We start from the raw sequence: 20,773 nt of genomic DNA on the forward strand, positions 1-20,773 counted from the left end.
GTGCTGCCCAGGTGGCGGGGCCAGGCCGCTCCTCCCGCCCGGCTCGGGTTACCTGGGCGGGCCGGCCCGTCCCGTCCCTGCACGCCTCCCTTCCCGGCTGGTCCGGCCCCTCGACGGGAAGTGGGAGCGAGGGGCCGCGCTGGGGCGGCCGAACCATGGCTGTGCCCGCAGCAGCTCCGCTGCCCTGCCCGCTCCTCCTCGTCGTTTGCTGGGTGGTGGCCGCGGGGACGGCGGCAGGTAGGAACGGGAAGGGCTGCCGGGGAAGGGCTGCCGGGGAAGGGCTGCCGGGGAAGGGCTGCCGGGGAAGGGCTGCCCGGGAAGGGCTGCCGGGGAAGGGCTGCCGGGGAGGGGCTGCGGGGGAGGGGCGGCGGGGGAAGGGCTGCCGGGGAAGGGCTGCCGGGGAAGGGCTGCCGGGGAAGGGCTGCCGGCTGCGCTCCGTGTCCGCAGGCGCGGTGCCGGAGCTGGAGCGGCCGCTCCGGGCTCTCCCCTTGCGCGGTTCGGGCAGCTCGGCCGTGGCTCCGCGCACACGCGGGCATGGATGTAAGGGAAATGCTTTCATTTTGTAGTAGAAATCGCCCGAAGCTCGTCAGCCGTGTGCGAGGCAGCGCCGGTTGCGCGCCCTGCCGCTTGCCGGGAGTGGGGATGGTGAAAATCTGCTCTCCTCTTTCAGCAAGACAGCTCTTAACAGGATCGGCACAAATGTTTTAAGCTCTATCCTCGTTTCCCTAGACTGTTTCTGCCTTAAAACCCCAAGCAGGACCCTCGCTCTCCTCCCGGTGCCCGTGTCTTGCGGCGGTGCGGGAGCGGCTCCGCCGGGCGCGGACACGCAGAGCCTCCCTCGCCCTCTGTCTTCGCTCTTCCTTTAGTATTCCCGATTTTGGAAGCACGAATGTTTAGTTTTATGAAAGATGCCTGCGTGTCAGTGAGGACTTTATAAGGACCCGGCCTTGAAGCTTTACTCTCTGTTCATGTTATCCAGAAACCCAGCTGCAGACATTAAAGAATTGTTATGTCTGCAATTCAGTTTATCACTATGAAATCAACTTTCAGAAAAGGCAGGAGAACAAAAATGTGATGAGTTTTTTACTACTTTGCAACACTCACATGGTACTTGATGCAAAAGATTTATTGATGTTTCCTCATTAGGGCTTTTAGAAATAATACGTTTTCTATGCTTCACCTAATCTCTTCTGGCTACTGCTATGCTTTTTTTCTTAGAAGCACCATCGTGGTTTTGCATTTTAAGAGTGAAATAACGGCTTGCCTACATTTTGTAGTTGGTCATTGAGTTGTTCTGCAAAATTGCTACAGAAATTTTAATAATAAGAGCATGAGACTGTATTTTATGCAGACAGAAGTATGAGATTGGCCTAACTTATGAATAAAAGCTAAATTAAAAACATTAAAACACAAGCTTCAGAATTCTGTAGATCAATTGAAAACCTACTAGATTTAAACTTTTTATAACAATACAATTTAATAATTAATTTATAAACTATGAATACTAGCACTTCTTTGTGTGGCAATTAATCTGCAAACTTAAGCACAATGGCTTCTAATTAAACCTATTACAAGAAAATGTTTAGAACTTCAGAACAGCTATCAGGGATGATATTTTTAAAATGATTTGTGGCTGTTGTAGGTAAAAGTTCAATCATGACAAGATGGAATGCTTGGAACTGTGTACTCTTGTTGAAAAGCTTTTTTTTTTTTTTTTACATAATCAAGAAGACACAGTATTTACAAACTTAATGCCCCACGGCTGTTCCTATATATATATGTTCCTATATATATATATATATATATATATATATATATATATATATATCCTAAGTTTTTGTTAGTGGAAGGTGTAATAGGCTAAGATGTTCTTGCTACATTCAGTTTTCTCACTGGAGACTATATTTTTGCAAGAACAAAAATTTCTCTTTTCTGCTCTAACAAAAAAATCCCAAAGATTTTAAGTATTCAAACAAACTAAGTATATTCAGATTAAACCAGTAAATCTTTGTAATTATTTTCATTATCTGTGCATACACATGGATGGTAATGGTGCCTGATCTCTACCATTACTTGTCCTTGAACTATGCAAAGGACTGAGAGAGCTCCAGAAGTTTGATAATTCCCTTCAAGATTTGGCTGCTGTGGCTTTTGTGAAACGTAAGATAATGATGTCATGGATGCTTTGAGCAGAACTCTTGCTCAAGGAAGCTCTTTTGCTTCTCTATCTTCCCTCTTCCTTGTGCTAGCAGAAGGAAATGGGGCAGCACTGTGACCTGGATGGGAAAACTGATCTTGATGGAATTATTCTGCCCTTTTCCTATGAGCTCTCTTGAATGTTGGGATGGGTTGAGCTTGTTTCCCTGGGACAGCAAGACCTGCAGCACTCGCTGATATCTGTTTGAAGTGTTTGTGAAACCATTGGGTGATGAGGGGACGCTCTGCCCACAGACAAGCAAGTGGTGGTGCCTCAGTGATGACAGCCTGAGAAACAGTCTCGTTGGGCTTCTGGTTCAGTAGATAAATATTATCATTTATCATAGTAAATATTAGAGTAGCCCTTTAAAAAACAAAATCAACTTTCACTTTCTTAGGGAATTCCCTTGGTTACGATTTTGAGAATCAATGTCTGATACATACTTTACTTTTTCCTGGAAGTTTGCCATTTTCTGTCATATTTCCCTTCTTTGTTTTCTAATATGACCTTCAAGCTGTTGTGATAGTTCTTGAGTAGGCGTTGACTCAGTGCACAAGATCAGAAGCAGTCAATGCACAAATGGATTTATTGCTGTGACTGTCTCTGAGTCATGGCCCTGCTCTGCTTCTCACTGGCTTTTGGGGAGGTTAAAAAATGTACCACTGAAGTGTCAGCAGTGAATTACCACTCGTCCCACACTGGTTTTGCTCACTGTGCTGGAACATAGCATTGTATTTTTAATAGGTAACTGAGAAAGTGGTGTGGTTTCCTTGTTTTTTAACATTCTTGCATTTGCAGTCTTTGCTTAAATTGTGTTTCTAACATACAGCTATTTGCAAGATGTAATCACTTGTCTTTTTAATGATTTCTTTAAAACTATGCTGATGGATAACTTTTGGGGAGAACAAAGCATTAATTGCTCCATAAAATGTATATATTGTTTTTACTAAAGTTTCAGCACATAATTCATTCTCCCACAACATGCAAAAGCTTAAGTACCACAACCACTGCATTGGTGAAGGCTACAATTTCTTAAAAATTACTTTTCAGTTAATTTGTGCATATTTAAATTATTAATGAGTTGAGGTAACAAGAATAATAGAAACACTTTAGTGGGCAGTACCTGATACCAAATATGAGCTGACAAAGCTGAGAAGTTATTTGTGCTCTTTTCTGTCTGAGTTAAAAATCCACCAGTATTACTAATGGTAAAGTGTGAGCCAACAGGACTGTTACACTGGTAACTCCTTTCTTCCAGGAGCAAAAATTCTTCCATCTCCATCCAACTTGAACTATTCATTTATCCATATCTGTACTCTGAACTGGACATGGAACCCCCCAGAGAACATCAGCAGTAGCTGCAACTTGGAGTATTCCAGTGATATCATCATCAATGGGGTTCCTGAGGACAGAAAAGTGAGTACATCACCTCTTTAAACTCTCTGTTCCAGTAAATGTCTTAATGCTATAAAACTCCCTGTGGGAGAGCATATACACATATATAAATACAATTTTAATGTAGCATTTTGTTCTTATCATGGGATCAAAACCTCAAAAATTAATCATACCAGCATAAGGGATCTTCAGAAAAATCTGTCTGTTGCTCTCTGATAACTGAGTGCTGATGGTAACACAGACTTACTGTAATAATAATGGGAAAAGTCTTGTTTCAGTCTTTGCTTATGCAGCTTTCTAGAAAAAATAGATATATGGCAGTCTACATCCTTAAGAGTTAAATGGGAATTTGCAAAGGCTTTTCTCCTTTACTTTGAACTCAGTTTAAAGACATGCAGATTTAGCTGTGGTTTGACAACATTGCATCTTTTGGAGGTAATGTCAAGAATTAACATTACCCCATTTACCCTCTGCCTGCAATTACAGTTATTTATGGCGGGGTTGTGTTTTGAAGATAACATGTAACATGTTTGTTGCCTGGAACAGAAGTCATATAACTCGTTTGTTTTGGACTTTCGTTTTCTGTGTTAGAAGGTTTGCAGCCCAGCTGTGCTCCTTGCTGTGGATTAGCTGCTGTTTGTTCGGGGTATTGCCATGGTGCCCATTGCTATGGGCTGTAGGACAAGCATACTTACAATTTATTGCCAGTAAGAAAATAAATCCGTAATTTCAAACCCTGGGAATTTGGAGCCTTTGGTAGATGCCAGCTGTGAGGGAGGCAGTGCTGCTATTTCAGATATGGTTACAATGGTTCCGATGCCTCTTGAGAAAGTCCTTTGTTGTTGAGCCCTGTTATGATCTTACAGCCTGATGCTTACAATGGCCTCTTCATGCTAACCACTGTATTTTTTCTCACAGCTCCAGGATATCCTGGACATGAGTAGGGATGTGGTTTGGCAGTTTGGATGGAGCATTGAGCAATCTGCTCTAGTGGAAGGCACGAACCCACGGCGTGGGGCTTGGAACTAAATGATCTTTAAGCTCCTTTCCAGGCCAAACTATTTTATGATTCTGTGACTCTGTGGTTTTGCAAACAGCTGAGCTGATTTAATGTCACTATTAAAAGGGTGATGTTTCATTTTGACACTAATGATCTCTAATAATTTTCATTGGACCTTTAGATGAACCAGCTGAACCTGCTAACACAGCAGAAACCTATTTACCTATTTTGATTGATTCATTAATAAACGAACAAGTAGAAAGTTTCCTTGGTTAAAGAGCTAAATGGGTTTGTGGAAGGATCTAACAGATATTAAGGTCATCAACAATGAAATAACTGAGGGTCAGTACTTTCACAGGACAGGATGAAACAAACTGTACATCTTGCTGCATCTTTTTGCCCATAGAACCTGTTGGAGGTTGGGATTTTTTTATTTTTTAAGGAACTTTTCTCCCATTTGTTGTTACGAGATGCTAACAGCTGGTACTTGAGAGAGCCAAAAGAAGGGGCCAGGGTGGGGTGAAGGGGTGCAGCTGGCTGCAGCCCCTTAGCTGGGGCTTTTCTCTTGGGAAGGGCAGAGTTAGTTCAACATTTTGGCTGGGGGGTGAGGGGCCGGGAGTCGCTGTGGGAGGAATTCACCACCACTGAGGAATCCTGTCTCCCACTATTTTCTCGTGCTGTGAGTGAGGCCATTGAACTGGGACCTTATTAACACCTGATCACAATGGAAGGGACCCTCACCATCTACTCTGGTGCCTCAGGGAGAACCCGGGGCCCTGAGCCCCTTCCCCCTCCGAGGAGCCTCTCCCGGCCGTGTTTGGGAGCCGAGCTGCCGCTGCCCAGCCCCGCCGTTCCTCTGCCACTGCTCCGGGCTTTTCACTACAGTGTAACCCCACAGCCCCTGCCTACCCGGACACCCCGCGGCTCCTGCTACGGCTGAGGAGTTTCTGCCACATTTCGTTCTGCCACATTCCCCGGGGTGTGCCCGTCTCTGCGGCGCCAGCTCCGCTCCGAGCTTCTGCCGCAGCCCATTTCGCCATCCAGCCCGGCCGCCATCAGCGCCTGAGGGAGCCGCGGCCGCGCCACAGCGCCCCCTGCAGGCGCGGGGGAATCCTGGCAGCGCCCGCCCGGCCGGGAGCCAGCAGCGCCCCTGCCGGCCGGGAGCGGAACTGCAGCCAAGGGGAAGGTGCCGCAGCCCAGAGCGGCTGGGGCTGGCTTTGGCTTCTGCTCCTCGGGGCTGCCGCACCCGCTGCTGCCTTGCCTTGCTTTACATATACACACTGGGAAAGAACTGCTGCTCCTGTCCCATAACTGTGCCTGAAAGCCCCGTAATTTCGAAGTTATAATAATTCAGAGGGAAGGAGGTGGTATTTTCCATTCCAAGGGAGGTTACCACCTTCCTTCTCAGACGCCTGTCTTTTAAATCCAGACAAACCTAATCCACATGTTTGTTTGATTTCTTTGCTGTCTTATTAGTGCCAATATTTATTAATTTATGTTTGAGTGGTTACAGCATTCTTTGGCCATAACAAAGATATTTGTTTTATATCCAGTTTCCAGTTAACTAAAAGGCATCCTCCTAGCCCACAAAAGATGCTCAAGACTAACAGTGTGTGATAAAAGGGTGAGCCTTTTTCTCACACAAACATACTGTAAATGGAAGATCCTGAGCTACTTGGGCTTGATGTGGTGTCACAACTTTTAATAGCCATTTATGGGTTTGTTTTGGTAGGTTTTTCTTTTGCTCCTTAAATTGTCCAAACTCCTCTCGCTGCTTTTTGGTTGTGTCTTCAAATGTTCTTCATCTTGTTGGCCATGCCCTCATGTGCACACACACAGAAGGGTGAAGGTCATATCTGTAAGTGCCTGTTTATACAGCTGTAGTATAAACATGCTTATTTTGCATTATCCATGAAGACTTATTCTAGAATAATTTCCCCCCATGTTATACTTATTTCTTGATCTTTGTGTAGCCTTTGCTTATGACTGTAGGTCACAGGGGTAGGAGTAGCTTTTCTTTGTGAGTTCTGACTGTACCTGAGAAAGAAAAAGCAAAGCCAAGTGATGCTGAGGCTTCCCAAATAATCAGATGCTTGTTTCCTTTGGCTTTGAGCTGTAGTCTTTTTGAAGGGCTGTAATATATCCTTACACTGGCAGGAATTCCTGTGTGTCTGAGATGGCATGACAAATGTTTTGGTTTTCTTCCCCCCATCTAAACCCAGAAATGGGGTAAGAACCGCTTCCGTGTGACGGATGTGCACTTGAATGAGGAAATGCACCTCAGAGTGAGAAGTGAATGCAAGAATGACACCACAAGTGAGCCCAGCCCCTGGGTGGAGACCTCCCTTCTGCCAAAAGGTAACACCAGCAGTGGCCAGACCCCTCTGGGCCAGAGGAGACATGGCTTTTTCTCTGCTCTTTTGACAAGAAATCATAAAATACATCACAGAGAAATACCAGACACAAGGGCTGGTTTTATTGATAGAACTTAAACAGAATGATTATACCACCTTTAAACACAACTGGGGTCTTCTGATACTTAAAGTCTTCTGGGTAAGACTGTAAAATTGAAGCACTCTTGCAAAACAGCAGTGTGGTTCCTGTTATTTCTCTTCTTCCTGCTGTGTGGTGGCTGTGGGATAAGAGCTTAGACTCCATTGAGCCTGCTGCCTTCATGACTAACATCTAAGTCAGTTTATTTTGTATGATTTTTCTGTATAAACAGAAGTCCGTAAAATAACCCTCCAATTGTCCATGTAGGAAGGAGAAATGCAGCAAATTTAACATTTAGCTTGTTGAATAAATTACTTAATTACTTAAATAGTTGTAATAGGATTCTGTCTTTTTCAGAAGAGATGAGTGGGGTCTACAAAGCATAGCAAAATGAATAGAGAAAAAGTATTTTTTGTTTCTTGGCAAGCAGATACAAGGGGTCCACAGCAAAATTGTTAGGAAAGCAGACATTGAGGAGTAATGTATTTTGCTGAATGCTTGAAGTTTGGATGTACAGCAAGAAAATGAGCCTCTTGCCTTAAAGTCTGTCTTAACCCAGGAGCATGACTTGATGTGAATGAAAACCACATGTGGCTGGGGGAATCAGACACCTTATCAAGCCTGTGTCTGTCTCTTCTAAAAGGGTTCTGGAAAATCAGGGAAGCAGACCATTAGGACTGCATGTACTAAACAGACTGGGGCTTTTAAAGGTCTGTTTGCAGATGAAATATTTGTATATACTTCTTGGAACAGGAAAACCTGTTTCATTTGCCTGTACTCTTAGCTGCTGCTTCAGGGAGAATGCTAGCTCGGACTTTCAAAGTAGATCCGCATTTAACATGCATTTAGTTTTTAGTTCATGGAGATGTTGCTACTTGTTACAAGGATAAAGTATCCAATACAATGTAATACAGTGTAAAGAACTCATACAGAAGTGCAAGATTAAATATGAAAGACTTTATTCTATAATTGCTCTTCCTGGGCAATCCATTGACCTATTCACAATTGCTAGGTGCTCATTTGTATTGATGTGACTTGAATTCCCATATGTTAAATTTTAATGTCTAAAGGTATATGGGTCCAAATTAAAAAGTCAATTTACCTAGTGTTGCTTTTGTCAGCATTTAAGACTCAGAGGTATTGCCATACTCAGAATACCAAGAAACTACTACTATATCTGGAGAAGGTAAAAATAGTCAGCCTTTAATTATGGTTGACATTGATGGCTGTAATAGCATTTAGCTGTTATAGTTTTCCGTGTAATTACCAGCTACTCTGACTTATTTTTAAAGTACCTGTAGATTAATAGAAATAAATATTTTCCTGACTCAATACCTTGTCCTTAGCATCTGGTAACTCTAAGTAGCAATTCAGCCATGGTGAACACTGGGATTTGTGGCTGGGATTGGCTTGCCTCTAGAAACTACTCTGCTGAGATTTCATCCATTGCAAGCTCTGAACAGCTGGAATTCATAATTTGCTGTGCTGAACAGGCAGTGTAGTCTGAGAGGTAACCAATCCATTTGTGCTTTCCAGTTTGTTATGTAAAATGAAATGTTTTACTTCTGGAAACAATGGAGAAAACTTGGACAAAATAAATCTTAGGGAACATTTCCAACTTGTCTTGCAGGTATTCCAGGTACTGCTGCTGTTGACTTGAGCTGTGTTTGGCACAATTTGGAGTACATGGCTTGTACCTGGCGTCCTGGGGAGAACGCAAGCAGTGACACCAACTACACTTTGTTCTACTGGTCTGTAGGAGATTTATATTCCCAGCTCTAAAGTGCTCCAGGACTAATCTTTAGTTTTACATGACACATTCCACTTGTATGCTTCCTGTTGCTTTGAAAGTTCCCAGGGTGTTGTGTCCAAGTTACTGCTCAGTCCTGTCCAGCAGCAAACTTCACCACTGAAGGGACCAGAAGCTGCTACAGCCAAGACTTTTTGGGAAGTTGATATAACTACTTTGAGTCTGCTTCTATAGCCCATATTAACATAGATGCTATTACTTTCTGTATTTCTCTGATTGGGCACTTGATTCAAAGAGGGAATAATTAAGAACTAAGCTAGACCAATGTATTAATTGCTTTCTTTGCAGTCTAACAAAATGGGCTGTTTAAGTTAGGATCATTCACTAAGGTGTATGTCAGTTCATAAACCATTGGGAAATGGTATGAAAGCATTAATAACTCTCAGTAGTACTTCTGTTTGTATCTTCAATATTATAAATAACTGATTCACCTTTAAAACTATTTTTATCATTATCATCCCTGCTGGCTAGTGGACAGCCATAAATGGTGTCTTGTTCCAAAGGAACAGACTTGTGTGAGCCAGCTCTTGGCATTGATAGCTGTACATGCTAATCTATGCATACTTCTGCACCTTGATGGGACTTGTGAAATGCCAGATTGCATTAGCTTCTGTAGAAATAGTGGTGTAGTTTTAAATCAGCTTTCTGTCTTTTTTGAGCTAGCTACATAAACCTTTTGCTCCTCCAGTGGCAGTCTCACAGGCCAGCTGCTCTATTCAGGGCACTTGGGCAGCAAACGGCAGAAAACTTGCTGCTTTTGTTAAATGTGGGGGGACTATTTGTTCCCTGTCTAGACTGCTACTCAAACTTTTTGTTTCTTACAAGAGCAGGACCAAAGCAGGGTTGAAGATCTGAATTTCTGGGTATAGGGATACTTACTGGAATAGTGCTTTAGATTTGAGCTATATATTTTCAACCTGCCCTTAATTTTAATGGAAGATGTAGCTGGGGTGACTTCAAAATGTTTTAACTCATGCTGCTTTGAAATAATAATAATCTTTTAGATTTTAAAGCCAAAAGCTAAGAAAGCATTTCAATTTTAGACTGAAAGATATATTTTCCACAATGGCAGTGAGGTGGGGGTTTTTGATTTCCTTGGGAGAAAGGGCTACTGGTGTATTTTCATTGAGGCTTGGGCAACAAAGAGAAACAAGGAAGAAGTCTGTCTTCCTAACTTCTCTATTATTGGAAGGGAATACTGACATTTTGAAAAGCAAATTTCGGGTAAATAGGTGAAGCTCAACTGTCTCAAGTCCTGTGATACTTGAGGCAGAGCTAAAGGAGATTGATCAGCTCATTCTATCACAAAGGTGAAATTCTGTTGACAAGAAGTGGTTCAAATTAGTTTATTTTCTAAATATTCTTTATTCCTTGGAATTGTTCTCCCATGTGGAAAATGTGAACCAAAGCTGATAGCAGTTGTTCTCTTTGATATATAGCAAACCCAGCTCCCTTTCTGCTCCTTGGAACTCTTCACAAAAACAGTGCTCTTTTAAAAGTTTGAGATAAATTAGAGGTTTTTTTGCTTAGCTTTATTTTTTAAAATGCTATAAAATAGCTTTAATGCAGTATCTGTCTAGAATCTGTAACACACATACATAAACAAGCCTTCCCCTTGCTGTCCTTTTCTTCTGAAGTTTACAAGAATAATTTTATTCCTCTAGGTTTGATGGCTTGGAAAACCCTAAGAAGTGTAGCAACTACTCTGTAGACCAGGAAATCTTTGAATGCATTTTCAATCTTACGTTCCCAAAAGTCACCAGTAATTACCCTGCTATAAGTATTTTGATTAGAGATGATTCTGAAGAAATTAGGCCTGTGTGTGCAAGTAAAAATCCTACCACCCTTGGTAAGTTTAACATCACATCATAAAAATATAAGTAAAATAAGAAGTTTGGTAGTATATTGTTGTGTTTGAGAAACTTTTACCTCACAAAGTATGGACAAGACAATGAGATTAGATGCTTCCTATTTCTACTGATCTTTGATTTGAAATTATGTAGACAAGAGTTTGTTTTTGGTGGGGATTTGGGTGGGGAGGAATAATTTTCTATTAACTTCTACTCTTATTCTTTAGTTGGATTTACTCTTTTTTTTGTCTTACTGGTGCTTTTTCCTCTTCTTAATGTGGTGTAAGTGTAATATTCTTCAATACAGCACTGAACAATTTTTGTAAGCAGTGAAATAAACTTTTTAACTAATTTTTCCATTTTGTCTTTCAGTAAAACCTGCCACACCAAGACAATTGACATTGTCAAAGACTAATGATAGAATTGATGTAAAATGGAGTGCATCAGAAACTTTTCCAAAAAACTGCTTACACTATGAAGTTAAATGGGGCAATGGTGATTCAGACATTGTTTGGATAGTAAGTTTTCATTACAAATTTTTTTTTCTGTGAATCCTTTGTAATATTTGTGATTGAAAATGAGCAGTTGCATGTGAATGGGGCAGGTGCCAGAGCTTGGAAGTGCTGTGTGAATATAGGATTTTTCTCTCATACTGTAGGTTTATGTTAGTGAAAACTGTACATCAAAATTCATGCAAGTCTTCTGAATCCTTCCCATCATTTGTTAGGGCAATTTGTTAGTGTGTGAGAACAGTGTGATGAAGAAGGATTTACTAAACTATCAGGAAATGGTGCCTGTATGCTGCTCAGGCATATGGGCTTTGATGTCTTGGTGTTGGCTTTTCCTGCTGCTGGTCTGTGTGGTCTTGTGGCAGCTTTGGTCTTGAATGCTGTGACCTGATTGCCCTAAAGAAAAATCAACTGCTGGTTCACACAGGAACAGAGACTCTCATACAGAAAAGCAAGGGGGATAAATACTAAGGACAGAGGGGAAGAAAGAAGTGGGCAACCTCAGATACACTGATTTTAGTGTACATACAAAAAGCATTGAGTTCTGTGTCTGGGTGGACTCACACTGTATGTCCATAGCCAAACTGAACATAATGTTTGATCAGAATGGTAAAAGCAGCGTGATAAATTTCAAAGTGAATGGCAGTCTTCTCCTGTGGAGCATGTTGTTTATTCTACCCCAAACTCAAATGCTAGCAACAGTCCACAGGAAACTGGAAATTTGGATAAAAAAAATAAGTGCAGTTAGATCCTATCTAGTGTGTGCTCTTCTCTGTAGAGGTGTCACAGAACACTTTGGTACAGTCAAAGTTATGCTGCCCTGAAAAGAAGGCAAGGGAGGGTAAATCACAGATGTTTCTCAGAAGAAGGAGAAAAAAAATTAAAAAAGGCACTGTTCCAAATGCTGTCTTAGTTTAATCATTGATGACAAATGCTGCATGATAGATGTAGCAGTGAATGAGATGAAATCTTAGCTTGGAATGTGCATTTAGGCACTCTGTACTTGTTAAATGCCACTATATCTTATTGTAATGAGGTTTCATAGTCATAAAAAGTTCTTCCATCAAAACATAGAATACATTAGCTGCACAATGTAAATAGGCTTGGAAGTGACTGAGAATATGTTGGTAATTGAACAAAGCAAACTACCTTTTCTTTTTTGCCTTAGTCTGAAATAAATTCTGTGTCAATTCCTGGCATTGATGCTAACAGCAAATACACCTTCAAAGTGAGAGCAAAACCAAAGCGTGAGTGTTACAACAGCAATTTCCATAGTGACTGGAGTGAAGAAAAGAGCATTGGTGAGAGCACTTGTCCCTGCATTGTGTTGCACTTTACTCTTCTTTTGTAAAGCATTTAATACATTTTTGTCTGCTAAATAAATGGGAGTCAAAGATCATCTTATGTACCTATTGAATTTTGAGTGAAAAGAGGGCAGAAGAGCTCTAGTCCTTCAACAGCACCACCAGTCCCAGCCTGTGCTGCTGTATATATTGATAGTGGTGCCATTTGTGTAGCTATGCAATGTCCAGTGTAGCAAATTTTTCAGTCCTGAGTCTTGCTTATTTGCATTTCCTTGCCAAACACATCTACATTATAATCCCATCTTTGAAAAACAACCTGTCCTTGCCTACAAAAGTGCTAGTGTACTTGAAAAAGCTCCAAGTCTGTGAACAAATTAGAGAATTAACTATTTTGTTGTCATTATTCCTAAAAAAATCTCTCAAAACATCCCTAAGTTTCTACAATTTCTGTTTTCCAGGTGAGAAGAAGGACTCTACAATCTATGTTGTTCTAATAATTACCATTCCATTAATAGTAGCAGTATCTACAATAATTCTACTAGTTTATCTAAAAAGGTAAATAATGATCTCCCTACATTTGCTGCTGTCTTTGTCAAGAGTGAGTTATTCAGAATCTGTGTCACTGTTCCCCTTTCCTTTTGTTTTGGGGAGTAAAAATAAGAAATGGGTAGTTGCACAGAGAATGAAGGCTGGCCAGTGATGACAAAGCTGACTCCACAAATTTTCTTGACTGTACCCAAACATGATCTTGACATTTTTAAATGATTTTGTGATTTTAAAGTGATTTTTAAATGAATGTATCTTTCATCTAAATATTTTCTTTTTATCTTCATGAAGGCTGAAGATACTAATTCTTCCTCCAATTCCGGACCCGAGAGAAATTCTTAAGCGTATGTTTGGAGAGCAGAACGAGGATTCCCAGGTAAGTAAGAAGCTGTTGGGCCAACAAATCTATTGAACTGGGATCTCTAGGTTTGCAGTTTTCTTTTTGCTATGTCTGTGTTATAACTGTGTATATCATATGAAGATTAAGTATTTACAATACTAGGGATTGTTCAGAAACCATTACCCAAAACTTAGATTTCCCCCACCCCCCCAGCCTGTATGTACTTTCCTAGTTAGATCAGTAGAATTGCACTACTCCAGACTGCTGGTCTGACGCTGCTCGTGGCCGCACCGGAGCTCCGGGCTAGCTCTACGGTGCCACTCGGGCACGGGCAGTCACCAGGAGTGGGGAACTGCAGGGGAAAGGCGATCCCACTGCAGAACCTTCAGAGCACCGAATCCCGCCGGGCTCTGCAAAATCAGGCGTCGTGGGTGGTGGCAAAAGGAAGGAGGAGACTCACTCGGCTGTACTTCCCAGGAACAGGTTTATTCGGGAGAGGGGATGAGCACAAGGGTGTCGGCTGGGACAAATCAGGACCGAAGAGAGCCCAGAGCACCTCTGTGCACTGGGTTTTATCTCAGGGGCGGGCACAGTCCAGGGTCCAATGGGAGCTCACAGAGGGAGGGGTAAGGGGAGGAAGTTACAATGTCAGGGACCAATGAGGATACAAAGAAAGCGGGAACATAACATAACAACCAATAATGTGTCGAGGAAGGGATGATGTACATGGAAGGAGCTGGAAGGAGAGGTGGGGTTTACAGTGATGGATGGGGAGAGGGGGCAGGGTAAAGGTGATTGACGGGGAACATTCAGGAAAACTGGGAGGGGTTTACATAACAGACAAATGGAACCAACTGAAGCAGTAAATGGGGGAGAACCAGGAACATACCAGACAAAACATTAACAATTTTAACAGAACTGAATAAACATACTACAACACTAGTCCCTTGAATTTGTTTCAGGTTGGGGTTTTTGGGGTGGCAGTTTTCTGATTGTCAGGCTTCTTTCGCTGTGTGGGTTTTGGTTTGAGGATGTTTGTTTATTTTTGCAACTCTATTAAGTGACTTCTACTGAACATTCATGTCTTTTTCTGCTATTTAATCATATTTATGATGTTTAGTGAAGCAATTTGGATTTTACTTCCAGAAACAAATATTTTTAGCACTCTCACATTTATTATAGTCTGTTAGCTAGGAAGTAAACCAGACCTGTAGCTTCTTGTTGGTAAAAGAACAAAACAGCTATAGTTGTTCCAGGTGTTGGCTGATGAAAGACTTGCAGTGGTGCCTTATTTTGGGGAAAATAAATATAATACCAATTTAGGAAACTTATTTTTAAATAAATCTCAGTAGCCCTTTATAAAAATCCTAAGAGAAGTACACTGACAAGCCCTAATTCAAACCTTGACATGAGGTGGTAAATGTTGTTCTCCCAGATGGGACTCTTGGCCATAACAGTGGTAGCTGTTGAAAAGCTACTTTTGAAAGCTTTGTTGTGCTTTCAAAAGTATTTTGTTACTGCCCCAAGTAATTTTCTCTGTGTGCTCAGTGGAAACTCTACAAAGTGTGCTCAGTTTTCCATCCTCCTGCCTGAACTTCACCCATTGGCTGTAGCTGGAAGAACCCTTAAGGCGGGGACCAACCTTCAGTTCCTCATCTCCAGAGGACATCTGTTCTGTCAGCCAGGCCTAAGCCATGGCTCTGAAAAGCAGAATTTGCTGCCCAGCTACCTTGGCTTTTCAGGATAATACAGGGTATATGTTGTGGAACAGGAGTCTGTCTTGCTGGGTTGAAAAAGCAACACTTGCCATGAGGAAATACTGTTATATTAATAATGTTGTTCCTCTCTTTCAGAGCTCTGCAAAGGATGATCCCATGAATGCTTTTGACAGGTTAATTATAGAAGAAGAAATTCATTCTTTAATTTTAACAGAAACTTCAGACAGCACTAATCCTGAAAAAGAAAACAGGTAGACTCTGCTTTATCAGTGAAAGAGAAGGAAGCAGATTCCTGCTCTGACTGTAGATGTGAAATGGTCTGTGAGACATTTGCTGGCTCTGACCTCACTGGCTCCTTCTCTGGTGCACAGAGGATGAATCACTAACAGTGGCTGTTCTTCCACCTCTGCCAGAAATACCCATCTGATGATACCCGTGTCAAGATGAGCATGCACGTAATTCCATGTGACTGCGTTGTGGACTCCCTGTCCCGGCTTCAGCCAGCTCTGCCCTATTATTTGTTACTTGCACTTGTGTTGGTCCCTCACACCGGGCTGTCAGGGTTGGTTTGGTTTTTTTTTTCTGTGACTTCTCTGAAGTATTTGTCTCTGTTTGCAGCAGGTGGGATGAGGCTGGTTTACAGTGGATGGGTCATTAGTGCTACCACATGGAGCTGCTGCCAGGTGGGATGGCAGAGCATGGACTGTTTGTGGATAAGCCTTTGTGTGTGTGCCTGGGCTGGGCACTCTCTGGAGGGCACTTATGGACTGAGCTTCTTGTGCTTCTGCCCATCAGCTGGGGCTTGGTCAAATCCCACCAAAGAGGGTATTTTTTTATTTGAAAACGTGTATGAAAAGCCCCTCTGCTTTCCAGCTGGTGTTCAGAATATTCATAGAAAAGGCTTAGTTTTGTTATCCTGTCAATTGTCTGTCCTCAGATTCCTTGCCTTCATGGACTTCTTGGGTTAATTATACTTTGTTTAAAATGAGAAATATATATATTTTTTTATTTGTTCTGTGCAGTAGCAGGTAACTGTATTGAGTCTCACCAGACTGTGATTCTACTTTGGCCATATTGGCCTGAAGATACCTGATTTATAGCAGCTAAGTCACCCTGAGTCTGTCCAGCAAGAATACCAGTGTGGATGCATGAATCAAACTCATTAGTAAATATTAAACCACTGAAACCCAACTAATGCAAAGGCTTCAAGACCCATCCCTACTGCCAAACTGATGGATCTGGGGAAGAGGGGATGAAAACACCGGCCTGTTTTCTAAAGGATAAGTTTTATTCTTTCTACAGAGATGACACTCTGATTTGAGCTTCCCCTCTAAGACTTAGCAATATAAAACAAGGTGCTGATTTGACTTTTTTAAAAAGCTTTCTTCTGTATTTTACCACAACAGTTTTGCAGGTATTTTTGTTGTTGTTTTGTTCATTCTTTGGTGGTTTTGTTTTGAGGGTTCTTTACCCAGCAAAGCTCAGCATGTGTTTTCTGGCACAACTGTGACATTTTTCTGCTCTGGATTCTCAGCATTAGTGTCTGCCCTGTGCTGCAAGGGTGGTTACGGTGGTACCTTGATTGTGCTGGAGGAAGAAGATAATGGAATGGAGAGAAAAGGATCCATGGAAGCCCTTTATGGTTAATGCTCAGGGATTTCTTGCTCCTTCCATATAAGTGTAGACATCTGAGTCATGTACATAGGCAGTCTTAGCAGACTGGGAAGAGATCTCCTGATAAGCTTTCTAGGAGCAAACTTTATAGCTACTAACCTTTTAAAGTTCATCCCTGTCTTCAAACTCAGTCAAAAAAGTGAAACTAAGTGCTATATTTTTAGAACATATTGTTCTGCAAGAAGTAGAACGAGTGTCACATGCCTTTTAGCTACAAATGGGCATCTTTTATGCACTTATATATTCCCTCCTTATCAATAAATCCAATTCTTTCCCCATTGCCCACTGAGCCTCTTAAATACAGTTTTTTCCAGGTCTCTTATCCTCCTTTTGTTAGTGGTAGAAAGGGGAGGAGAAATGTAGCAGAACTAGCAGACCCCCTATTAAGCATATGCCTTTTACCTCCAATCAGGCTAAATAAACCCAACAATTATAAAAATTAATAAGTGAGACAAAATAAAGCCTCAGGGATTTCAGTGAGATAAAACTCAGGTTATACAAAGTCAGCTAGTAGCACTCTCTGAAATTCCAGAGATTAAGGAATAGCATGAGGGAGAGAGTAATACATTTCTTACCAAATTCATACCCTCTGCAACATTTATGTCATATTAATGATAAATATTCCTTCAATCTACCTCATCTGGAATTTTGCTCAACACAGACCACTTAGACAAACAGAAATGTATAATTTCAAGGTAAGTAAGCGTAACAGTACAATACAAAGTTTTGTAGCTTTCAGCATAACAATCTAGCAAAATCAGTACTTTAAATTCTTTTGACTTTTATGCTGGTGTCTATGACAAAACCAAAATTTGTTTGATTTTTAAAAAAACAAACCAACAAAAAATCCCAAACAAATTTGTAAAGCCATAGGAGTGAAAAAAAAACAGATGAAAGGTGTTAGGCTGAAAGAAAGATTTAAATGCAAAGGATGGTTTAGGTCCATATATAGGAAAGATTTGAATAACACTAGTTGGCACTTCCTCGTGGATTCATTTCTTGAGCCTGTGTTTCAGTATGTAAAGTAAATGTCTGAATATGCCTTCACCTTCAACATGCTTTTGTTTTTAAATAAAAGGTTTTTTAGCTTGAAATTATCCAAATTTTGCTACAATTTTTTTTCTTCATTGCAGTTACTTGATCTGTAAATTTGCTCAAAGAGTGAATAAATATGATTCAATGCTTTTCAGTGTGATGGCATGGCATTTTGTTCTTGGGTTGAGGAGATTAAACTGAGGCCAAAGAGATGGGTTTTTAATGAGAAACCATGTTTGAAGCATGCAGAACCCAAAGAAGAAAAGCTGAGTTGCTTTTCCCACTTCCCTTTCAAGAGTGAGCTCAGCCCATGCACTCATTGTGGACAGACTGCAATGGCCGTGGTTTTTGGCTGGGGAAATGGAACAGAGATGGAGCTGAGCACAAGGTTTGTGCTCTCACCCCCTCTGTACTTTCTGACACTGGCATGTTTTAATGCCACAGACTTAATGAAACATCAAACTGAAATTTGAATAAAATTGCTGCAGCCTTCCCCAATGTATCTTCAATATTTTACATCTTTGTTAGCTGCTGAGGTTATTGAAAATGCCAGGTTACTAAACTGCTGAAAGCCATTGATTTCACACTTAGACCCAAATATATTCAATTGCCAAATAAACACATTAGTAATGGCTTCTTGGAAAGATTCAGAGAGAGAATTCTTAGTTCCCTTCAGTTCAGTGAGCAGCTCATTCAAAATTAAGATATAATCCATGACATCAAAAAACAAGACTTTCATATTTCTCTTTCACAATTCTATAGTTTTGGTGGCAATAATGACTAACAATGATTTTAATCACTCCTCACAAGTGACCTTTTCCTAGTTTGATACATTCTGTTAAATAAGCTAAGCTTTCTGTATTTGGCATCACTGAGAAATTGAATTTTTTTTGTTGTTGTTAATTTTTTTTTTTTTGGTTAAGGAATGACAGTTGGAAGAATTTCTAGAGGAACACACTGAAGTGTAAGCCATAGTGTTTCAGTGCTTACTGGGTAGAACTATTCACAGGTTGGGTATTTCCATTCACTGGAAAGTATTCAATAAACTTATTTCTGAGCTGGAACTTTAAGTACTCAGAATTTCCTTTGGAAAGGAAATGTTTGGGTTTTTTCATTATTAAAACCATTAAAAGAACAGAATGAATTTTTTGTTTTGGAGGGTTTTACACTCACTGGCAAGAACAGGATGTAGGTGAGTAGGGGGGTGGAAGTCCAGATATGGTCAGGAAGTTGCAGAAACCTCCCTCCCTCCTTCTCACCCAAATGCCATTGTTGGGCAGCAGCTCAGATCTACAGGCCCAGGAACAGGCAAAGTGGGACTGGGAGGAGCAATTCTGCTGGGCTACTGAAGGTTCATCAAGATGATCCCCAAACACTTCAGTTTTAAACAATATTTGCAAAATATGTTTTAGGGGAGCAAGCCCCACGGGTTGCATTGCCAGCTGTAGAAATGCAGCTTCTAGGTAATACTGAAAATCCAAATGCAAAACCAGATTAAAATCTCTCTATTTGGATGAACTTCTTGCAAGCTGTTGAGTCAAGGTGATAGCAGGAGGCTCAGATCACATGATGTAACTAAATCCACTCTGTTACCGCAGCAAAGCAATGTGGCTTTGGGTGGGTGGCAGAGGGAAGAAAAACTTTCTTTCAGGTCCGGAAACTGTCTCAGGTTTGTAGCATGTAAGAGCCTGAAAGCTTGTTGATGACTTACAGGGGTATTTTGGGGTTGGTTTTTTCAATCTGTTTTTCCAACATGCTGGTTAGGTTAATGAAGTAGTTTCTCTTTGTTTGTAAACCTTGTGGTGTTTATCACTGAAGCACCCCTTCTATGGCCATTCTTGGATTATTACCAACTAGCTTTCTGAAGGTAATCATTTGGTGGGGAAAGAAAATTGCTGCTGTCACCACAGAGCCGAAAACCAGCCAGTGTATCCTAGTAATAGTTTCTGCTCCTTGTTTGGCTTTTGCTAAAATACTGCAATTATTTTGATGATTCTTACACAAAGCAGCTACAAAAAGATAACTTTCCAGTTAACCAGGATTTCCAGTAATCATGTTCTTAGCCTGTTATATCAGTTTCCCTCTATTTAATTTGGCTCAAACAGCTTAATAAAATAGTTTATTTGGCTAAATGCATGATGAGATTAAAAGCTTATCAAGAAAGATGTTTTGTTAAGCTCAGGCGCTGTCACTTTTTGGAATCCCAGGCAAAATTTGCAAAGCTAGATCAAATGTTAGGAGCAGCTTGAACCAGGAGTTAAGCTAATGCTTTAAAAGTAGAGCAGCCCCTACATCTTCTGTGAGAAACAAACAAAAAAAAAACCAAAACACAAATCCAACTAAATATGTGCTCCATGGTGGCAAAAAATTAGGTTGTGCAATGGGCATGCTGTCCTAGTGATCTACTGAAATCGATATCAGCAATTTCTGTCTCAAAGTTCTCTGCTCTGAAACACCAGAACTGAGCTCTATTTAAGACAATTTGGCATGTCACTGCCACTTCTTAACCTGCTTAGCTGTAGCAATAGAAACAAAATACACTGATTTTAATTTTATTTATTTATTTTTTTAAATGGCAGAGAGTGCCAAAATTAGCTTGTTTTCCTGTTGGAGCCTTTCTGCCTCCTGTACTTCAAACCCTTTTTAGCCTCACTAGTTTCCTTTCTTCACACAAAATGTCAGTGTGGAAACATAAAATGCCAGCAAGGTACTCTTAAAAGGTGTGAAACTCCTGGTCCTTCAAATGTCAAAATCAGCTACAGGGAAAGCTATTCAGGTATGGCTATTTAGTTTTAATGTCACACCCTGTCATGTTCTAGGAGAATATTCAGCTGTAGAAAACCTTGCCTTAAATTGGCAGGTACTCAGGCTGCACCATTAGTTGACATTTTTCCACAGCTGG

At 41.0% G+C, this 20,773-nt stretch overlaps 1 protein-coding gene across 1 annotated transcript; it reads left to right on the forward strand.

Moving 5' to 3' along the window:
• The first annotated feature begins 66 nt into the window (after positions 1–66).
• IL13RA1 (interleukin 13 receptor subunit alpha 1) lies at positions 67–18,021 on the forward strand. The gene is made up of 10 exons (XM_014255367.2): positions 67–237; positions 3,456–3,613; positions 6,815–6,950; positions 8,716–8,836; positions 10,560–10,744; positions 11,118–11,263; positions 12,423–12,555; positions 13,017–13,113; positions 13,396–13,480; positions 15,298–18,021. Exons 1-10 carry the CDS (start codon positions 156–158, stop codon positions 15,415–15,417), a joined length of 1,263 nt encoding a protein of 420 aa, XP_014110842.1. The 5' UTR covers positions 67–155; the 3' UTR covers positions 15,418–18,021.
• The last annotated feature ends 2,752 nt before the right edge of the window (positions 18,022–20,773 follow it).

The sequence above is a fragment of the Pseudopodoces humilis genome, chromosome 15 (genome assembly GCF_049639895.1).
Source record: "Pseudopodoces humilis isolate 2021_Gansu_Grassland_sample_001 chromosome 15, ASM4963989v1, whole genome shotgun sequence".
In the NCBI taxonomy this organism is placed as follows: Eukaryota; Metazoa; Chordata; class Aves; order Passeriformes; family Paridae; genus Pseudopodoces; species Pseudopodoces humilis.